The sequence below is a fragment of the Phalacrocorax carbo genome, chromosome 1, assembly GCF_963921805.1.
Source record: "Phalacrocorax carbo chromosome 1, bPhaCar2.1, whole genome shotgun sequence".
Taxonomy (NCBI): Eukaryota; Metazoa; Chordata; class Aves; order Suliformes; family Phalacrocoracidae; genus Phalacrocorax; species Phalacrocorax carbo.
This window is the reverse complement of record NC_087513.1, coordinates 193,403,706-193,419,754: the sequence shown is the minus strand read 5'-3', so window position 1 is coordinate 193,419,754 and position 16,049 is coordinate 193,403,706. Positions and strand designations below refer to the sequence as shown.

Below are 16,049 nucleotides of genomic sequence, written 5' to 3'. Positions count from 1 at the left end.
GATAATGAGGTAAAACTGGCCCAGGTAGGCAGCTTTTCTAACGGAGGAACACAGCTATATTTTAGATTTCTCCAGACAGAATAGTTTCAACTATCCTTCAAGTCCAGTGGATATTTAAGAATGCACAGCATATGCTGTATCTCTCTTTTTTGCTCCAATATTTGTATATGCGCCCACTTTCCTAGATCGTGGGAAAAGGTTTTGTCTGCTGGCATGTCCAGGCAAATAGAATACCTTAATAAAATGTGCTTGCAATTAATAACCCTTGCACACAGCGGATATTGTTACAGTGGGACTCTCCCATGCCAATAAATGACTGAAGACTGGTTGCCATCAAAGTGTTAATGTCTTAAGAAATAATTGTGTCACCCCCATCTCTTTTCAGTATGTAAAAAAAAGCCAAGAAGGCCCATGATTTAAAGATTAGTGCTTTGCTGTCTTCCTGGTCTGCTAATAGTAGAGAACACTAATTCTCTGTCTCAGTAAAAAACTAAATCAAAGTGTTGCTGCTAAGGGGTGCACCCTTCTAAGTTGCAGCATTTACTGGCTGCATAAAGGCCTGTGCAAGTGATCCAAATAGTCTAAATATTTGGTATTTTCAGATGCCAAAACTACTAATTGTGTAGTGTCTATCAACTAATTTAAAGCAACACTTCCCTTACTATAGGAATTAAATGAGAAATGAGAAGAAGGGTGAATGCTGGGACCATTCCACCCCAAGACCTTGCTGCTGGGGACTGAAAGAAATGTCACTTAGTCCAATAATTAGTGCCTTTTCAACTTGCAAGGAATATTTCATTTTAAGCTGAAAGAGAGAGGAAGATAAGTTGCAGTCATGAAATGGTAGAGCAATATGGAGTTGAGTGTCAGTAGTTTAGGGAGATTTTGTATCCGGTATATTTTCTTTCAGTGAAGAAGAGGAGGGTTTCGTGTAATGTGAAATCCCTTCCCCACTCCTTTTTTTGGCTTGCCCTGGTTTTGGAAGCAGTATAGAGAAGATAGCTTTTTCTGGAAAAAAAAGACCGGAAAAAAAAAGACCATGGAATTCATTTATTTGCTGCTCCCACACACCTTCTTTAAAGTAAACTCCATGGCAAATTAGAAATTATATGTGGATTCCAATATTTTTGAAAGTCCAAATGAAACTTGGTGGCATGCTAAACTTCAGAGGAGCTTAAGACAGAGACAAAGAAGATTTGAAAAACCCAAGCCAGCACACCTGTGAATTTACTGGAGCACAGCGATCTGTCTGCTCTTGTCCTCTTCTTATCTTGAATTTAGCTTTGCAAAGCTTAATTTACGTGAACTGCATGGAAGCCAAGATGTAAAGGGGTTTTTTTTAAGAGTACTAAATAGAAGAAAAATACTACTCAAGCAATGTTAAAGGCATAAAATTAAACACACCAAGAGCTTAAAGCTTAGTTTGTCATGGCTTTATAAAATAGTAGTACAGCATTTGAGATGGTAGTTTTCATACTTATTTAAATAGTAAGGCCCATGGAAAGAAGCCAGACTGAAATACCTTGTTAGACTACACCAAGTTAGCATTGTTTCACATTTCTGTGTTTGCTGCCTTTGTATTGACAGTAAAGTGAATAATTTTAATAAGAATTCCAAACATTTATTAACACTCTGTGCATATGCACTGACATGAGGCTGTAACTGAGCAGATGTCGTTGTGTTTGTTAATTCCAGCACTTACATGATGACTCTGTTCATCTAAAATGTCTTGAGAATGTAATATATATATATATAAAATAAGGAAAGCTGTATTAGAAATGCACAGATTGCAAATGCTAGTTCTTGGCAAAGAAAAGAGGAACACTTCTTTTTTTTTTTTTAAGGAGAGAAGTTAGTCCCCTAATCTTAGAAATGCTAATGCAGATCAACTAGAATTTTTATTACTGTTGAACAGGACTTAAACTGACATTTTAATAGCTCCAGATTTACAAATCAATGAATCATTACTGGTGAGAGGAAGAAATACAAAGCTGTCTGAACCTGTGGCCTTGACATGTAGTGAAACCAAACTGGCATTTTCCATGGATTTTTTTCTTACGATAGTCATAACTTAAAAATTATATGCAAAATGTTTCCATTGTAATGTGCCAAGTAATAAACCCAGCAGTCACAAAGCTTACCCTGGAAATTTCATGAGATCTATTACAACCAAAAATAGAAGTATTTATAAGTAACAAAATATTTATAAATAACAAAGTTCAGATCTGTTCATCACTTGAAAACCCTGCCTAATTTTTGAGTACCTTGCCATATGAGCTTTTTTTAATAACAGAGAAAGCAAATTTAAATAATAGTATTATTTCAAGAGTTTTCTAACACAATTTCACTGTAAGCTCAGAGCTACTGAGTGGGATAAATCAAAACTAATAAATCTGAAGATCTAACTGAGGATATTTAGACTCTAGTTTACCATTAGAATGAAAACTTGATTTTATTAAGAATGCTCTGCATGTTGTATGTGATATTTCCAACTAGTTATCAGGTTGAGGCAAGCATTGCTAATACTGCTGACAAGTTATGCTATTAAAGATGGGCTGTGCTTCCTATTGCATGCATGACACTGACACTATACTTTCTTTCCTTTCCTTTTCTCCTGTGCCATGCTTGCTGTGTAGCAAATGGAATCTCTTGCAGTAAGTTGAAGTTCTTTCATATTCTTTGTCCATCTGTAGATGGACTAATACACCCCAATTTTACTGTTTTACTTCTAAGCATGTTTTCCTTTCTCATTATAGTTTTCCTGTAGAATACGTGGTTCTACATGCAGTGACTAAAATAATTTACTAAGGTGTGTTTTGTGAAATCTAAAAATATTGTGACAAAATACTGACACGTTCATATGCTGTTTTAAATGGTCATTTACATATTTTTTTAAAAATCAGGCATTTGAATGCATAGAATATGCTGGAGTGGAAGATAATTTTTAATTATATTTTTTAATTCATAATTTTCAATTTGTCCTAGTGAAAACCTACAATATATAGTTGACAGTTATGTTTCAAATTGTTTTTGTTTATACATTGATGAATAGTTTCGCCACTATTAGTTTCTAATACTTAGGAAGAACAAAAATTGAGTTGCTTGATACAGTAACTAAATACTGAGTGAGTCAAACTTGACTCGTCAATTTGACCTTAGTTTGTCTTCATTCAGGTTAGCAGCCAGAAGGGTGAATTTGAATTATTCTTCTCCAATGACTAAAAAAAATCGTGTGTTACTTGCCAAGCTATCGTGAGATTTTTATTTTTTTTTAATGATGGTATGCTGTGTCCTGGTTTTCAATTAATTTTTAAGTCCCTGACAGCTTCAGGTATGTGTGTTTAACTGCTATGTAGTGTTGCCAGTTCTCCAAAATTTGAACAGAGTGAATTTGGCCCCTAATGGAGAACCTCAGGATGTGTCCCTGCTGGTGAGCTAAACAGGACCAGGCAGCAAGCGCGTGTCCCGGGCTGCTGTTAGGGATGAACAGTTACTACCTTCTCTGGCTGGGGCACCAGCCAGCCCCTGACATGCTCCAGCATGGTTCGAGAGAGGACAGAAACCAGAGCCATTTCCAGGAGGTTGTATCTAAACAGTCACTCCTTATTTTGGGAGGAGAAAGGTTAGCCACAGAGGTGCAAGCTTGGTAGTGCTCCATGGCCTCAGTTACAGAGAATGGCCTCTGCGCAGGTTTATTTAACAGGCAGCGGTCCCTCATGCCCTACCTCTTCATTCTCTTGGCCACCGATAGGTTTTGCCCCTGCCCACAAGTCAATTCTGTCCTAGCAGGTCCCACATCTGTTCCCTCCCTTTTTTCCCCACTGCAGATCTCCTGGGACTTCCTCTAGCTCCTGTGGGTCTTTGCTGTCATATCAGGTCTGGTGGGATTCCTCCCGTCCATTTGGGGAGGGAACGCTCTGACCCTGCTCCCAGTAACAAATATTAGATATACCAACTTAGATACCAGAAGCAATTTATCCACAACAGCACAGAGAGCAGACTAGGCAAATTTACAGCGCTGAACTCTGCTGCTGTGGCAGACCAACACTGAGGTGTAAGTAGCCCTGTCTGCCTGGCCTTCAGCAGGATGAACCCTGCCAGGTTGGTGCCCGCTGGCTTGGTGCTCTTCCCCTGTTCCCACTCTCCCCCATAAACCTTCAGAAGGAGACTAGCTCTGCCTGGTTTTGGCAGTGCCATTGGCTGACTGTTCATGGCTGGGTAGGTGGTGTCCACCCTTCCCTGACAAACAAAGCTGAAATTTGCCAAAGAACCCTTTCTTTTGACCTCAGTCCCTCAGCCTTGTCTGGCTGGTACAGAAATTTTGGGAACTGGAACACTAAGGATATGGTTCTAATTTTGGCTAATTAATAAAACCCCTGGCACTTACATATTAAATCATATGTAAACAAACACTTCAGAAAAATTAATGCTTATAATGTTTTTAAAGTACTTTTTATTAGTATTTGTGCTGGCAACTGACCCCTGTTCAGCAAACAGTTGAAGTACATGCTGGTAGCTGAGCATGTATGAAGTGCTTTAAGGAAGCAAATTCATTAATAGCATCTTCTTTTCTGCCATGTTTGGCATGAAACTCTGCTCTAGTTCCTCCAAGCAAATGGAAAGATCACTGAGACCACCTTTGGTCACTGGGTCTGTAAGAGAAGACAAATCAAATATGAAGTCTGTAATGCTTTCCTGCCAAAGGGTCAGGAGGCCTCCTGACTTGTACTTGCAGAGTTTTTACTTCCTCCATAATTTGATGAAAATTAAACATCCCTCCATTCCCCACCATGATGGAGCTGTGGAATTGAGATTTCCCCCTCCTGATAGACAGGAATTCCAGAACCATGAGCATATTAACTTGACTTCTCCAGCAGACGTGCACATTGCATGTTACTTCAGTGTGTCTGACACCTTTTCTGTGGTGCTGCACATTACACCGGAAGAAACAACTTAATTTTCATAGCACAGTATCTACTTAATCTGGGAGAATAAATTGTGGAAGCCAGATGTCCTCTTACTCACGAAACGCCATCAATCTGTTGTATGGTTTCTTTAAGATGGTGGAGAATCCATGAGCTGAGGTTTAATTTGCAGAGCTGGCATTTCCTCCGCACTCCTGGCTGGATTTATTGCCTCTCTTCCTCTCCCCTCAGGGAAGCAGGTGGGAGCTTTGCCCCTCTTGGACAACTGCTTCATTGCTCCTATCTTGCATTCCCATCCTCTTAGAAGAGGTCTTTGACCATTTCTGAAGCTTTAAAGAGTTTTATATTCTATGCAGCAAAGTAATTCCCCCCATATTGTGTCTCTGCTTCCCAGCTGCAAACTGGAGACAGTGAAGCTAACCTATATAAACTGCTTTGAGATTGATGCTGATGTGTGCTACCTGAGAGCTAGCCATCATAACCTTGATTTTCAATGTTGTATATCACCTACCAGCAGAAGAAAGAATATTACTTCTTTTCTGAAACAGTATATGATGATACTCCAGTAAAATAATGGGTTTTGAGAACTGAACTATCTTAATGTGCTTTGTTAGTTATTGAAAATTATCCCAACTTACTGATCTTTATTATTTCTTCTCCTTCAAATCTTTCCTTAGCAATTAGAACTGTGTCAGAGATTATATAAACTGCATTTCCAGCTGCTGTTGCTTTTTCAGTCCTACTGTAAACTTATCGGACAAGTGCATGAAGTCAGTTCCATGCCAGAGGTATGTAACAAGCTACAAAGTCTGACACTGAAAATACCACTTTACCTTCATGTTTTTATTTTTCTTTCTATGGATTTACACCAAGGATTACACTATTTCACCCTGAATATAAGTCTGCAGACAAAGCCGTTCAATACACCAGCATCTGCATTAAAATGTAGTCAAGATGCTGTATTTTTTGTAATTGTCTGTACTTTCAGAGTCTGAGATCTTTCATGCATTCAGTCTTCAGAAGTAGTTTCAGTCAGTGGTAACGAACGAGAATGATATATGAAATCTTAACTTCACTCATACACTTTACATGTAGGGAGGGCTCACACTGTGAACATCTGCAAGTGATTTATTTTTGTTTTTATTATTTTAATTGAGGCCTTAATTTGTAGGGAAAATGAGCTGCCTTCATACATACAGAAAATATCCTTTTCCTAGATCATGACTGATTTTATCTGAACTTTGTGGAGACACTTAGGCCACAAGCACTTGTTAGCATGACAATAACAAAATAATTTGGTAAATTAATCTTAATATGGATGCAAAATTAAGGTTTTTGCTGGAATAATGTATTATCATTTCCAGCCACATAAACTGTCTCTACTGCATGTGCCTGCAGCAGTTTTTTACTAACAGCTATTAAATGGTTCTGCATCCTCACACCTGAGCAAGCAAAGGTGTGTAGTGTAGAACTACTTTATATTTTGACTGCAAGTGTACTGCCTGATTGTGTTCTCTGGATAAGCAATTTAAAATCAGTTTAATGCTTCCAAAGAGTATTAAATATATTTTAAAAATATAATTAACTGAGTACCTTAATGTCATAAGTCTTTTTAATTCTGTGATTTTCACAAGCTTTATCATTTAAGTATTTTGACCCAGCACATTATCACTTTTGACCCAAAGAGCTTTCTGTTTTTAGATAAGATATATTTAGATAAGATAGTAAGATAAGTATCTTACTTTAAAAAACACAAGAACAATACTGTTAGTCAAGTTTATTTTCAGCAATTGCATAAAATATGTAATGCTTTGAAATACCTTTGAGGTGATCACTTTAAGTTGAATGGTCATCATTTAAGGAGAGATAGTAAAATAACTTGCTGTTCCATATGTATTTTTCTCCTGGTGAGGTGTATATATTTTAAACTATTGAGGAGTAGAATTTATTGTACTTTGCTTGTAGCTGTAAAACAAAATTGCAAGCTCTAAAATGTATTTTATTACAGATTCTAGTAGTTTACAGATTCTCTATACATGGAAATGGTTTGTTTTATCAGATGTGCAGTAGCAGTACAAGGAGTTTGAATACTTGCTGTACGTTCAGGAACGGTTCTGAAGGCTGGCTGATAATGTGACTGGGCTGTTCACTAGGACAGCAGGCAGCTAGTCTTAGAGTAGTCTAAATTTTAGAAGTATTTTGTGTTCCTTATAAGAGGATTGATTTCTGCAACTGTATTTCACAGTTACAGGTTTGTTAGGTTGATATAGATAATGCAGCCTATGGAACTGGGGAACAATAATACGAGGAATTCCATGAAATTCCTATATTTTGCTGGGGCCAGAAGCTATTATTTAAATGAAGTTCCATTGCTGGCTCATGTGACAGTGGTTATTTTTAGGGTGTATGAGCATGAAAAGGTAGACCTTCAGAAATTAACTGTTCACTTATGAATTATTTATGACTCTTGTGCCATATTAACTTTTTGGCCTGACAAAGGGTTATATTATTACTGTCCATCTGCTAATCATATCAGATCCTGCATGTGTTTTGTACATAAATGACAACATCATTGCTAGGAGAAGGATATGTTCTCTTAAACTTTTCCACTGAAAAAAGTAGCAAGGATGAAAAATGAAAGATTGTTTAGATGTGCTCTTGCATTTTAGCAAGCCAAAAATACAGCATAGGGTTAAAGGCAGCACAAAGCTTAAAAATCTGTAGTTTGTGTTTTCCCCATATTGTACAGAGCACAGAGATCAATGCCCTTGTGTTAAAATGGGGTCTCTTCCATAATGTGTAATCCAATGTAGTAGTAAGAACAGACTTGAAATACATATTCCCTTTGGTGCCTACGGAGAATGACAATACCCATCTCTCATCTTTCTCCTTGGAACAGCTGTTAAATATGTCAAGAGAACTGAGTGAGTTGAAGAAAAATCTTAAGGATGCTACTGCTGCAATCGCAGCTGAGCCTCTGACGACAGAATCTGAGCCCTCATTCAATTCTACGGAAGCAGCTATTCAGTCCATGCTGGAGTGTCTGAAAAACAATGAACTTGTTAAAGCCATCCGACAAATACGAGAATGCAGGCAAGTTTTGCTACATGGCTCATATTAGACTTTCCTGTTAATAGAATAGCATGCATTTGTTCCCTTCCTAACTTTATACTAAATGCAATGTGCTGCGTCAGCATAATTAATTTAATACTTTTCAACAAGGTACATGGGGCCATTGATATTATTAACTTTTGCAGGGGTGTGCCACAAGTAACAATATCAAACCAGTAATACAAAATTGTATGCTTGCAACAATGAAGAAGTTTAATTACACTGCATAGATCAAGAGTACTTCTGTGATGTTCTTAGGAATCTTTTTATAGAGTTACCTCCCTTTAGGTGTATGTCACTGGCATCAGCTAACATTCAGCCCAGTTTCACTTTCACTTACTTGAGTGAGTTTTCTTAAGCTTTTTTGTTTTTTAGAAAATAGGAATCGCGCTTTTCTGTGATTTCTGTGCCTGATACCATAGTCTGAGTAACAAATAAATAGCGTAAAACAGTGAGTTGCTTTTGGCTTATAAGCATGTGCGAGTCCATTCTCATTTTAGAGATCTCTGTCACCTAGTTTCCATCTGTGCTAATAAACCCATAATGATACGCACATTCTTCTCCTGTTTGATTGCAGGATTTTGTGGCCCAATGATATCTTTGGAAGTAGCTCTGACGATGAAGTCCAGACACTACTGAACATTTACTTCCGGCACCAAACCTTGGGTCAGACGGGCACCTATGCACTGGTGGGCTCCAACCAGAGCCTGACCGAAATCTGTACCAAATTAATGGAACTGAACATAGAGATCCGCGACATGATTCGCAGAGCTCAGAGCTACCGGGTCATCAACACTTTTCTTCCAGACTCCAGCATTTCCGGCACAAGTCTCTGACAGGACCCTTGTGCCCTCTTGCAAGCTGGGAGTGCTGCCCTGTTGGAGTGAGGTGGCTCAATGCCTTCTCAGCCTTACAAAGGTGTGGTCAAACTGTACTCACTCTTGTTACATTTAGGATTTCTTCTAAAAAGATATGGGCTGAACTTCAAATGTGTAGCAATACTGTAAGGACAAAGGTAGCATAGAGCATCCGGGACAACATCCTTTGTTCTCTGTTGCACAAAAACCAGTTAGCATTTCACTGAGCAACTGCAACTCACTACTGAAGAAGTGACTTCCATTGCATACCAAAGCCTACTACACTGAACAATACTTCCTTTATTTTAGGTTGGCAAAAGTGCAATGTTTCCTTTGCAAAATAATATTTTTTGTTAAAAAAAAAAGACAAAACTTGTACATTTTTTTCCTTTTTGCTCTTATTTGGTTGAGTGAAAGATGGGCAGAATGAAGCTGGCCACAGAATCTCGTAAACTTGTTGGTCAAAAGCTGAGCGCCTGTATATACGAAACAAATTGTAAATGGACTACAGTTTAATGTACACTGTAATTTGAATATGATTACTGTATCTTAAAACAACGAGCTGCTATGAAGTACATTTCCTAATGTTACTAGGCTACTGTCTCTGAAGGTACTGGATCATATTGCAGAGGTCTGTTCTTAGGCCCCCAAGCATCATGAATGGTCTTGCTAGATTTTCTTTTTTTTTTTTAAAGGACCTTGGCTGCTTTTTACTAGAGGGTTGCTTTTACGAATATATTTATACTATTAAAGGATGGTTGATCTAATTTAACTTGCCATTTTGTAGGAGAAAACCCCATCACAGAGTCAAATCTTTTGAAGTTATGCATGCATATTTTTATTTAATATAAATTTTGAGTATAAAAAGTAAACATATTAACGTGAAATGCAAGTTCTCATTATAAGTTTCTTTAAAGAGATGTCTTATTTTATTTGTAATGTATATATAAAAGTCATACCTGTATGGTTTTTTCTTACATTTAACTGCTGTCCAGTGTTAAATGTATGCATGTAAATCTGTTGCACATCTGAGACACTTTTATCCTGACAACTATGTAACTTATTCGCTCTGTAAATACACTTACCGTTTTTGTGAAGTAACTTTGGTTGATATTTGGATCAGTACATCCATTTAACTAAAATATAGAAGTCATATATAATCACAACACAGTATGTGCTTGTTGCGAAGATTGTGTTCTTGTCTGAATTTCTACTGTCGAGGACAGTATCTGCGATCAGCAGCCCCTAAAAGACTTTTTTTTCATCGTCCATGGTGTTTGTTACACTGAAAGAAACCAGTGAGAAATGTAAGAATTTTTTTGTCAGGCTGTAGTTACAACTTAAGCTGGAAGAGTACATTGACTAAAGCAGTTTCAGAATTGAAAAAAATCCAAAATGGAGCTGAAGGTTTGTTTCTGATAAAAACATCAGTAATGGTGCTGTTCGTTGCAGCACTGGGTTTCAGTGGGGTTTTCTTCTCATGCTAAAGGTAAAAGAAAAGCTGTCGAGCCTGCCATATCAGCCTCGGCTCTGAGAATCCAGTAAAGCCCTCTCCCCTTCACCCCTTTTTTTTCAACATGCTTGCACAATTTACTTGAATCTTGAAAAACACTTGTATTGGTGCATAAAAGGGGGGGAATTGACTTTTACAGGTTTTCTCATTTTGCAGTCCACAGAGTTCTGCAACATAGTTGTAGCTGCAGGACAAAATAGATCCAAGGCAAATAATTTCCAAAAGAAATGCCATTCATCACACAGCTATTTTTCTGAGTAAAATAATCTGCAATGGTTACAGAAGTCTTCAAATTTCAATTAGGTATTTCCCTTTCGAAAGCTATTCAGAATTGGGGTGGCCTGCAAAAATATTTAATGGCTGGTGAAAGATGAGGTGTGCTCTATCACTTGGCAAAATCATGGATATTTTACAGATCACAGAATCACAGGAAAATTCAGGTTGGAAGGGACCTGAGTAGGTCATCTAGTCCAACCTCCACTGTGAAGCAAGGTCAGCCATGAAATCAGAATAGGTTACTCTGGCCTTTATCCCGTCAGGTCTTGAAAACGTTCAAGAATGGAGAGTGCACAGCCCCTCTGGACAACCTGTTCTACCTGACTGTCCTCGTGGTGGAAAAGCTTTTCCTTTATCCAGTCTGAACCTATCTTGTTTTACCTTATGCATGTTGTGTCTCACCCCCCTACCATGAGCCCAGTTCCATCAACGTCGCCTCACAGAGCAAGTGCTCCAGCCCTGTGACCAGCTTGGTGGCCTTCACTGAACTCCTTACAGCTGATCAACATCTTTCTCACACTGAGAGCCCAAAACTGGATACAGTAATCTACATGTGGTCTAGTGAGCAGTGAGTAAAGGGGAGCAATCGCTTCCCCTGCTTCACTGGCTCTGCTTCTGTTCGTACAGCCCAGGACGCTGCTGCTGCCCATCGCTGCCAGGGCCCACTGCTGGCTCCGCACCCAGCTTGCTGCCAACCAAACCCCAAGGGCACTTTCTGATGCGCTGCCCCCCAGCCAGGCAGTCCCCTGGCTGTGTTACTGCTAGGGGTTCTCCCCATCCAGGGATAGGAATTTCCTCTCATCCCTGCTGAATGTCACAAGGCCTCCGTTGGCCCATCCCTCCAGTCAGCTGAGATCCCGCCAAATGGCTGTGCTGCCCTCAGCTGCATCGGCTGGTCCCCCCAGTTTGGTGTCACCTGCAAACTGGATAAGTACACTCTGTTACCTTTTTCAGGTCACTGGTACAGGACAGACCACCTGCTGTATGCTACTTGTTACTGTCCTGCAGGTAAACTACAATCCATTAGCCACTGCTTTAAGCAACCTGATTCAATTGGTCCTCCACCTCCAGAGCTTCCTTCCACCCTTAAGTAGTCTGTTATTCTTCACAGATACAACAAAACCCACAATGTAACCATCTAGCTTTCTTAGCAATTCCTAAACTTCAGATACAGTAGAAATCGGTATGTTCCCAAAAAAGCCTCACTGAAGTCCTAGTACAACAAACTGCAGTAGTGCCCCACTGTGCTTCTACAACACTGATACTTCAATTTGGATTCCCCTAACTGCATTTTGCCTCTATGAGACCACCTTCAGTTATATTTAAGCCACCTCCCCTGGAGATACCTTACATGACTGGAAAGCTTCTGAGGCACAAGCCTGTATTTGAACCAGGGGCACAGGGACTTGTTCTACCTCTTTTGGGAAACATTAAATCTAGGGAAATGGTTATAGTCACAAATCGCCCAGCTCAAAAGGTTTTTTTACTCCTTGCTTAGAAAACATGTGAAGCTTACACTTTTCCTTCATAGCTTACATAGTCCTTGATGATCAAACCACAGTGATTTTTTTTTTAAATATATTTCGCAGAGGCAGGGGGAAGAGATAGTTGCAGATGCATTTACCCCAGACTTTATGCTACAGAACGTTTGCACCTTCAACACTAGTTTAGTTTAAGTGACCGAAGGAAAGACTTGCTTTTGCAGTTTTTATGTTAGCATTCCAAAACCAAACCCTGTTTTCTTTAGAAAATCAAATAGGTTTGGTTTCCTTCTAGATATACTTTCCTCTTTCATCCCAGCAAGATGAAACCATGGGGTAACAAACTAGTGCAAACATTTATTGAACTTTATTCATAACATACATACAATTAAGTTATATACTTTATAAATACAAAAGTCCTTATCCATTATCCAATGCCAGGTCAAAAGCCTAAAGTCAAAGCAAGAGACTGACGAAGTGCAAAGTGCACAGCGCAAAACAGAAGCAGGCACACATATCAGACAATGTATTTGAAGCTGTAAGTGTTGTCACAGGACAGCCTCTTGCCTTTGCAGCGGCCACAAAGTTCTTGGCGATGAGGTCTCTTGAGATCAACATGCCTCTTCTTCTGAGGGCAGGAACAACGAGTCTTTGAACAGGTCTTAAGAAACAAGACATTTTATTAGTAGTAGATCAAAGGCGTTCACTTCGTGTTAGCCTCACATTTAGTTTTCCTTGATCGTAGCAACACATTTGGGCTGATACACTTAACAGAGCTCCTGTGGTAAAAACCCTGTGGCCTTAAGCTTAAGAGCCTTCTCACCTAGAAGCACAAAACCCCATCCTATGTGTAGCTAGGCATAACACTGCCTAGAAAACTGTTTATGTAAGCCACCTGCAGGAGAAAGGAGTCCTATCCCATTACACCTTCCCCAAATAACATTTTCTAGTACTCTGATGAAAGCAAGCTCTCTTCCAGATAAAGTCAAGTTACCTCAACAACTATTAGAGTATACGACAAACTCTGGCAGTCTTACTAGGATATAGAAATTGGTAACGTTTACCTGGCACTGGATTGCTTCCACTCGATAGGGATTGAAGCCCTTTTGGCATTTGCGACAATGCTGCTTGAAGTACACCTTAAAAAAAAAAAAAATCAAGTTCTCAGTTACTACAGAGACTTACTCAGGGTGTTCAGTACAGGTACCTAAATTTGTGGTAAAACATCTGATTTGTCACAGAAAACACTAGTGTTTTCTTACAAGCATCAAGAACAAGAAATTACTTAACTACCTTGTTGCTTCCAGAAATGCACCACACATAAGCACTCTCCCATCTGGTCTTGCAGTCTTTACAGTGGAAATAGCCATACTTCTGCTCCAAAAACTGCGGGGAGAAAGTTCACTGAGCAGCCTCCAGCACCACCAGAAGACCCAGCCCAGCTCCCTCATGACACCACCTGTTTTGTGAGGGGGAGAGCGTGCTGCCCGGGGATCACCAACCGGGGGGTGGGGCAGGGGGTGCAGAGACACGAACAGGAAAGCCCTGGGGGGAACCACTGTGCCTTTTGATGCTCAAAAGCAGTTTTCTCGCCAGCCTGATTCATGGTTTGCCTTCCACCCCTCTTGCCCAGAGCAGGCTGTACCAGGCCTCAGCCTCTCCTCGGGCCCCGGTGTCCAAGCGCTGCACACCTGGAAAGCAGCCCGCCGCCTGGGGGCCGCAGCCTCCTCCCGTGGCGCCTCTGCTGCCTCCTGACTCGGCAGAGCAGCCTCTGCCTGGCCCTCCTGCTGCTCCCTGCTACCATCCTCCACCTTCTGCTCCTCGGTGGTCGTTCCAGACGCCTCCTCCTTCTCCTGGGGCTCAGCAGCCTCAGGCAGCGTGAAGATGCGGCGGTCGGGCATGGGTGAGTAGAGGGCAAAGTGCCCCGGGGCACGCCGAGCAGCGGCGCTAAGGAAGCAGCCAACAGGCAGCGTGCGCGGCCCCAGCGAGCACTGCACGGCGGCGTCAGCCCGCAGGTTCACCTGCACGCCCACCTCCTTGGTGTTGGCCTGGGGAGGCCGCGGCATCAGCCCGGGGCTCACCTGCAACAGCAGGGACTGGAGCTGTGCCCGTCGGTAGCTGTCCACGTAGTCGGAGGGCGTGGGGGTGAAGGGTCCCCCGAGGAAGGGGCTGATGCTCTTGCCCTGCTTCCAGCTGGGCTGCTTCACCGTCGGGTCCCTGCCACGGCTGGGTGTGAGACTACCCCTGAAGCTCTGGTATGTGCTGAAGGGCGGATAGACAAAGCCTTCCATGATCACAGCTATAGAGTGGTTCTGCTTGTCTCCCTGCCCGGCCTTTATCTTATCTGGGGAGCTGCTGCTAATTGTTGCTAATTGATGGGGAAATTGGCCCCAGCCGTGGGGCGAGCTGGGGGTGGGAATTGATTGCAAAGGGAGGGCTGCAGGTCTGCCCTCACCTCTGCTCCCAGAGCTTCTTCCTGGTGCCTCAGCTGAAACAGGAGTCGATGTGTTTCCCAGCACGCGGAGTGGGAAGCCTGGACGCGCCGAACGCGAAGCCCCTGTTCCGGCCATCACGTACAGGATTTCCCTTCCTTGCCTCATCAAGGCCTTTGCAGAAGGCCAAGGCCTGTACAGAGCTGGGCTGCCGCTGTGCCACGTGCACGCAGGCCGGCTTGCCCTGCTCCCAGAGGCCTTCGCCTCTGGTTTCAGGTAGGAAATGCGGCCGCAGGGCTGGAAACTGCAATAACAAATCTAGAGCTGAATAAAATCCCAGCTGTTTATGCCGCTGTAAATCGGCAAAGATCCTGACAGAGCCGTGTAAGCCCTGAAAAGACATAGGTGCTCAAAAAGTAGCACATCTCTGCAAGACCCTGTAAAGATGAACGGATGTATTTCAGCCATAGCTGGGACAGCCACGGCTTTCATAGTGAGGGGAAGGCTGCTTGCTCACAACTCCTGCTGTTTAAGGTCTTAAAAGAAGGAAAAGGGGGTTTGGAAAACTAACAAAGCCCAGATAATGTGGGTACCCCGCAGACAACTGAGAAAAGAATGCAGGCAATTGCAACTCTGAAAAGAAGTCTTTATCGGTATTAAAAGGTCCGAGCATCGCCATTACCCCATTACTTGGGGATTGTCTACATGCAGCTTTTCTATCAACCCTATTGGTTTAGGAAAAGATGGAATGTATTTCAGTTTGTGCAAGACTCCAGAGGGAAAACAGGTATACTGGGAAAAGTGGCTTAATGCCGGTATAATGAAATAAATGTTAGCAATACAAGCACTTATATATTAGACTGATAGTCCTTCTTCCATAATTACATCACCTTACTTCAATTCTAAGGTAATATAGTTAAAATCATATAATTAAATCATCAAAACTGTGTTTGTGAGTCTTTAGAGACTGTAGAATCCCCAAGTCCCTGGACGTGCTGTGATGTGAAGTAATTTCTTTGCATGACTCCACCTTTGCAAAACTGCTGCATTATAAAATTCAGTGGGCCATCAAGATCAGGGCTAGAGGAGAGCTGGTAGGGATGACATCTGTAAACATTCACAGTGTATTTGAGGTGGAACTTTTCAAGTATCTGAAATAAATCAGTAAGAAACAGCATTTTTATGAAACAAAAAGGGGCTGAGATTCAGGAAACAAATTCATCATAGTTAAAAGCAAGACGGCTCAAGGCTCCATGTTAGGCTTGGTTTTCAAAGCACCATCTATCAACTCAAAGCAAAAACAGGGTATCAAGAGGACCAAGTTAAACCTTAGAACTGTGGTGTGGCTGCAAAAAGAGTAAGTTGTTAGGGTGCACTGGGAGGGAGATGGAGATTAAATTGGCAACTACATGCCATCATTCGAAACAACGCTGTGGCTTCCTGTGGAATGCTTT

At 41.3% G+C, this 16,049-nt stretch overlaps 2 protein-coding genes across 5 annotated transcripts in view; one reads left to right on the top strand and one right to left on the bottom strand.

The window, feature by feature from the left end:
• Positions 1–10,059, top strand: part of FRY (FRY microtubule binding protein) — a 221,354-nt gene extending 211,295 nt beyond the window's left edge. For 3 of the 4 annotated variants that reach the window (XM_064441051.1, XM_064441052.1, XM_064441049.1), the window contains exons 59-62: positions 2,637–2,654; positions 5,603–5,713; positions 7,825–8,018; positions 8,614–10,059. In XM_064441051.1, coding sequence (XP_064297121.1) covers positions 2,637–2,654; positions 5,603–5,713; positions 7,825–8,018; positions 8,614–8,872 — 582 coding nt within the window. In that variant the 3' untranslated portion in view covers positions 8,873–10,059. The remainder of the gene's footprint in view (positions 1–2,636; positions 2,655–5,602; positions 5,714–7,824; positions 8,019–8,613) is intronic. The other variant, XM_064441050.1, reaches the window with a different exon arrangement.
• A 2,235-nt stretch (positions 10,060–12,294) lies between these two features.
• ZAR1L (zygote arrest 1 like) lies at positions 12,295–14,454 on the bottom strand. The gene is made up of 4 exons (XM_064437381.1): positions 13,855–14,454; positions 13,457–13,549; positions 13,228–13,302; positions 12,295–12,824 (listed from the first exon to the last, which is right to left on the bottom strand). Exons 1-4 carry the CDS (start codon positions 14,452–14,454, stop codon positions 12,681–12,683), a joined length of 912 nt encoding a protein of 303 aa, XP_064293451.1. The 3' UTR covers positions 12,295–12,680.
• Between the last annotated feature and the right edge of the window lie 1,595 nt (positions 14,455–16,049).

Bases quoted from the DNA above. Each gene is read 5' to 3' on its own strand.
- ZAR1L (XM_064437381.1), bottom strand. From the start codon at position 14,454: ATGGAAGGCTTTGTCTATCCGCCCTTCAGCACATACCAGAGCTTCAGG. The intron at 13,303-13,456 runs GTAGTTAAGTAA...TTTTTTTTTAAG, and splicing joins GCATTTCTGGAAGCAACAAG to GTGTACTTCAAGCAGCATTG. The intron at 12,825-13,227 runs GTAAACGTTACC...TTGTTTCTTAAG, and splicing joins TGGAAGCAATCCAGTGCCAG to ACCTGTTCAAAGACTCGTTG.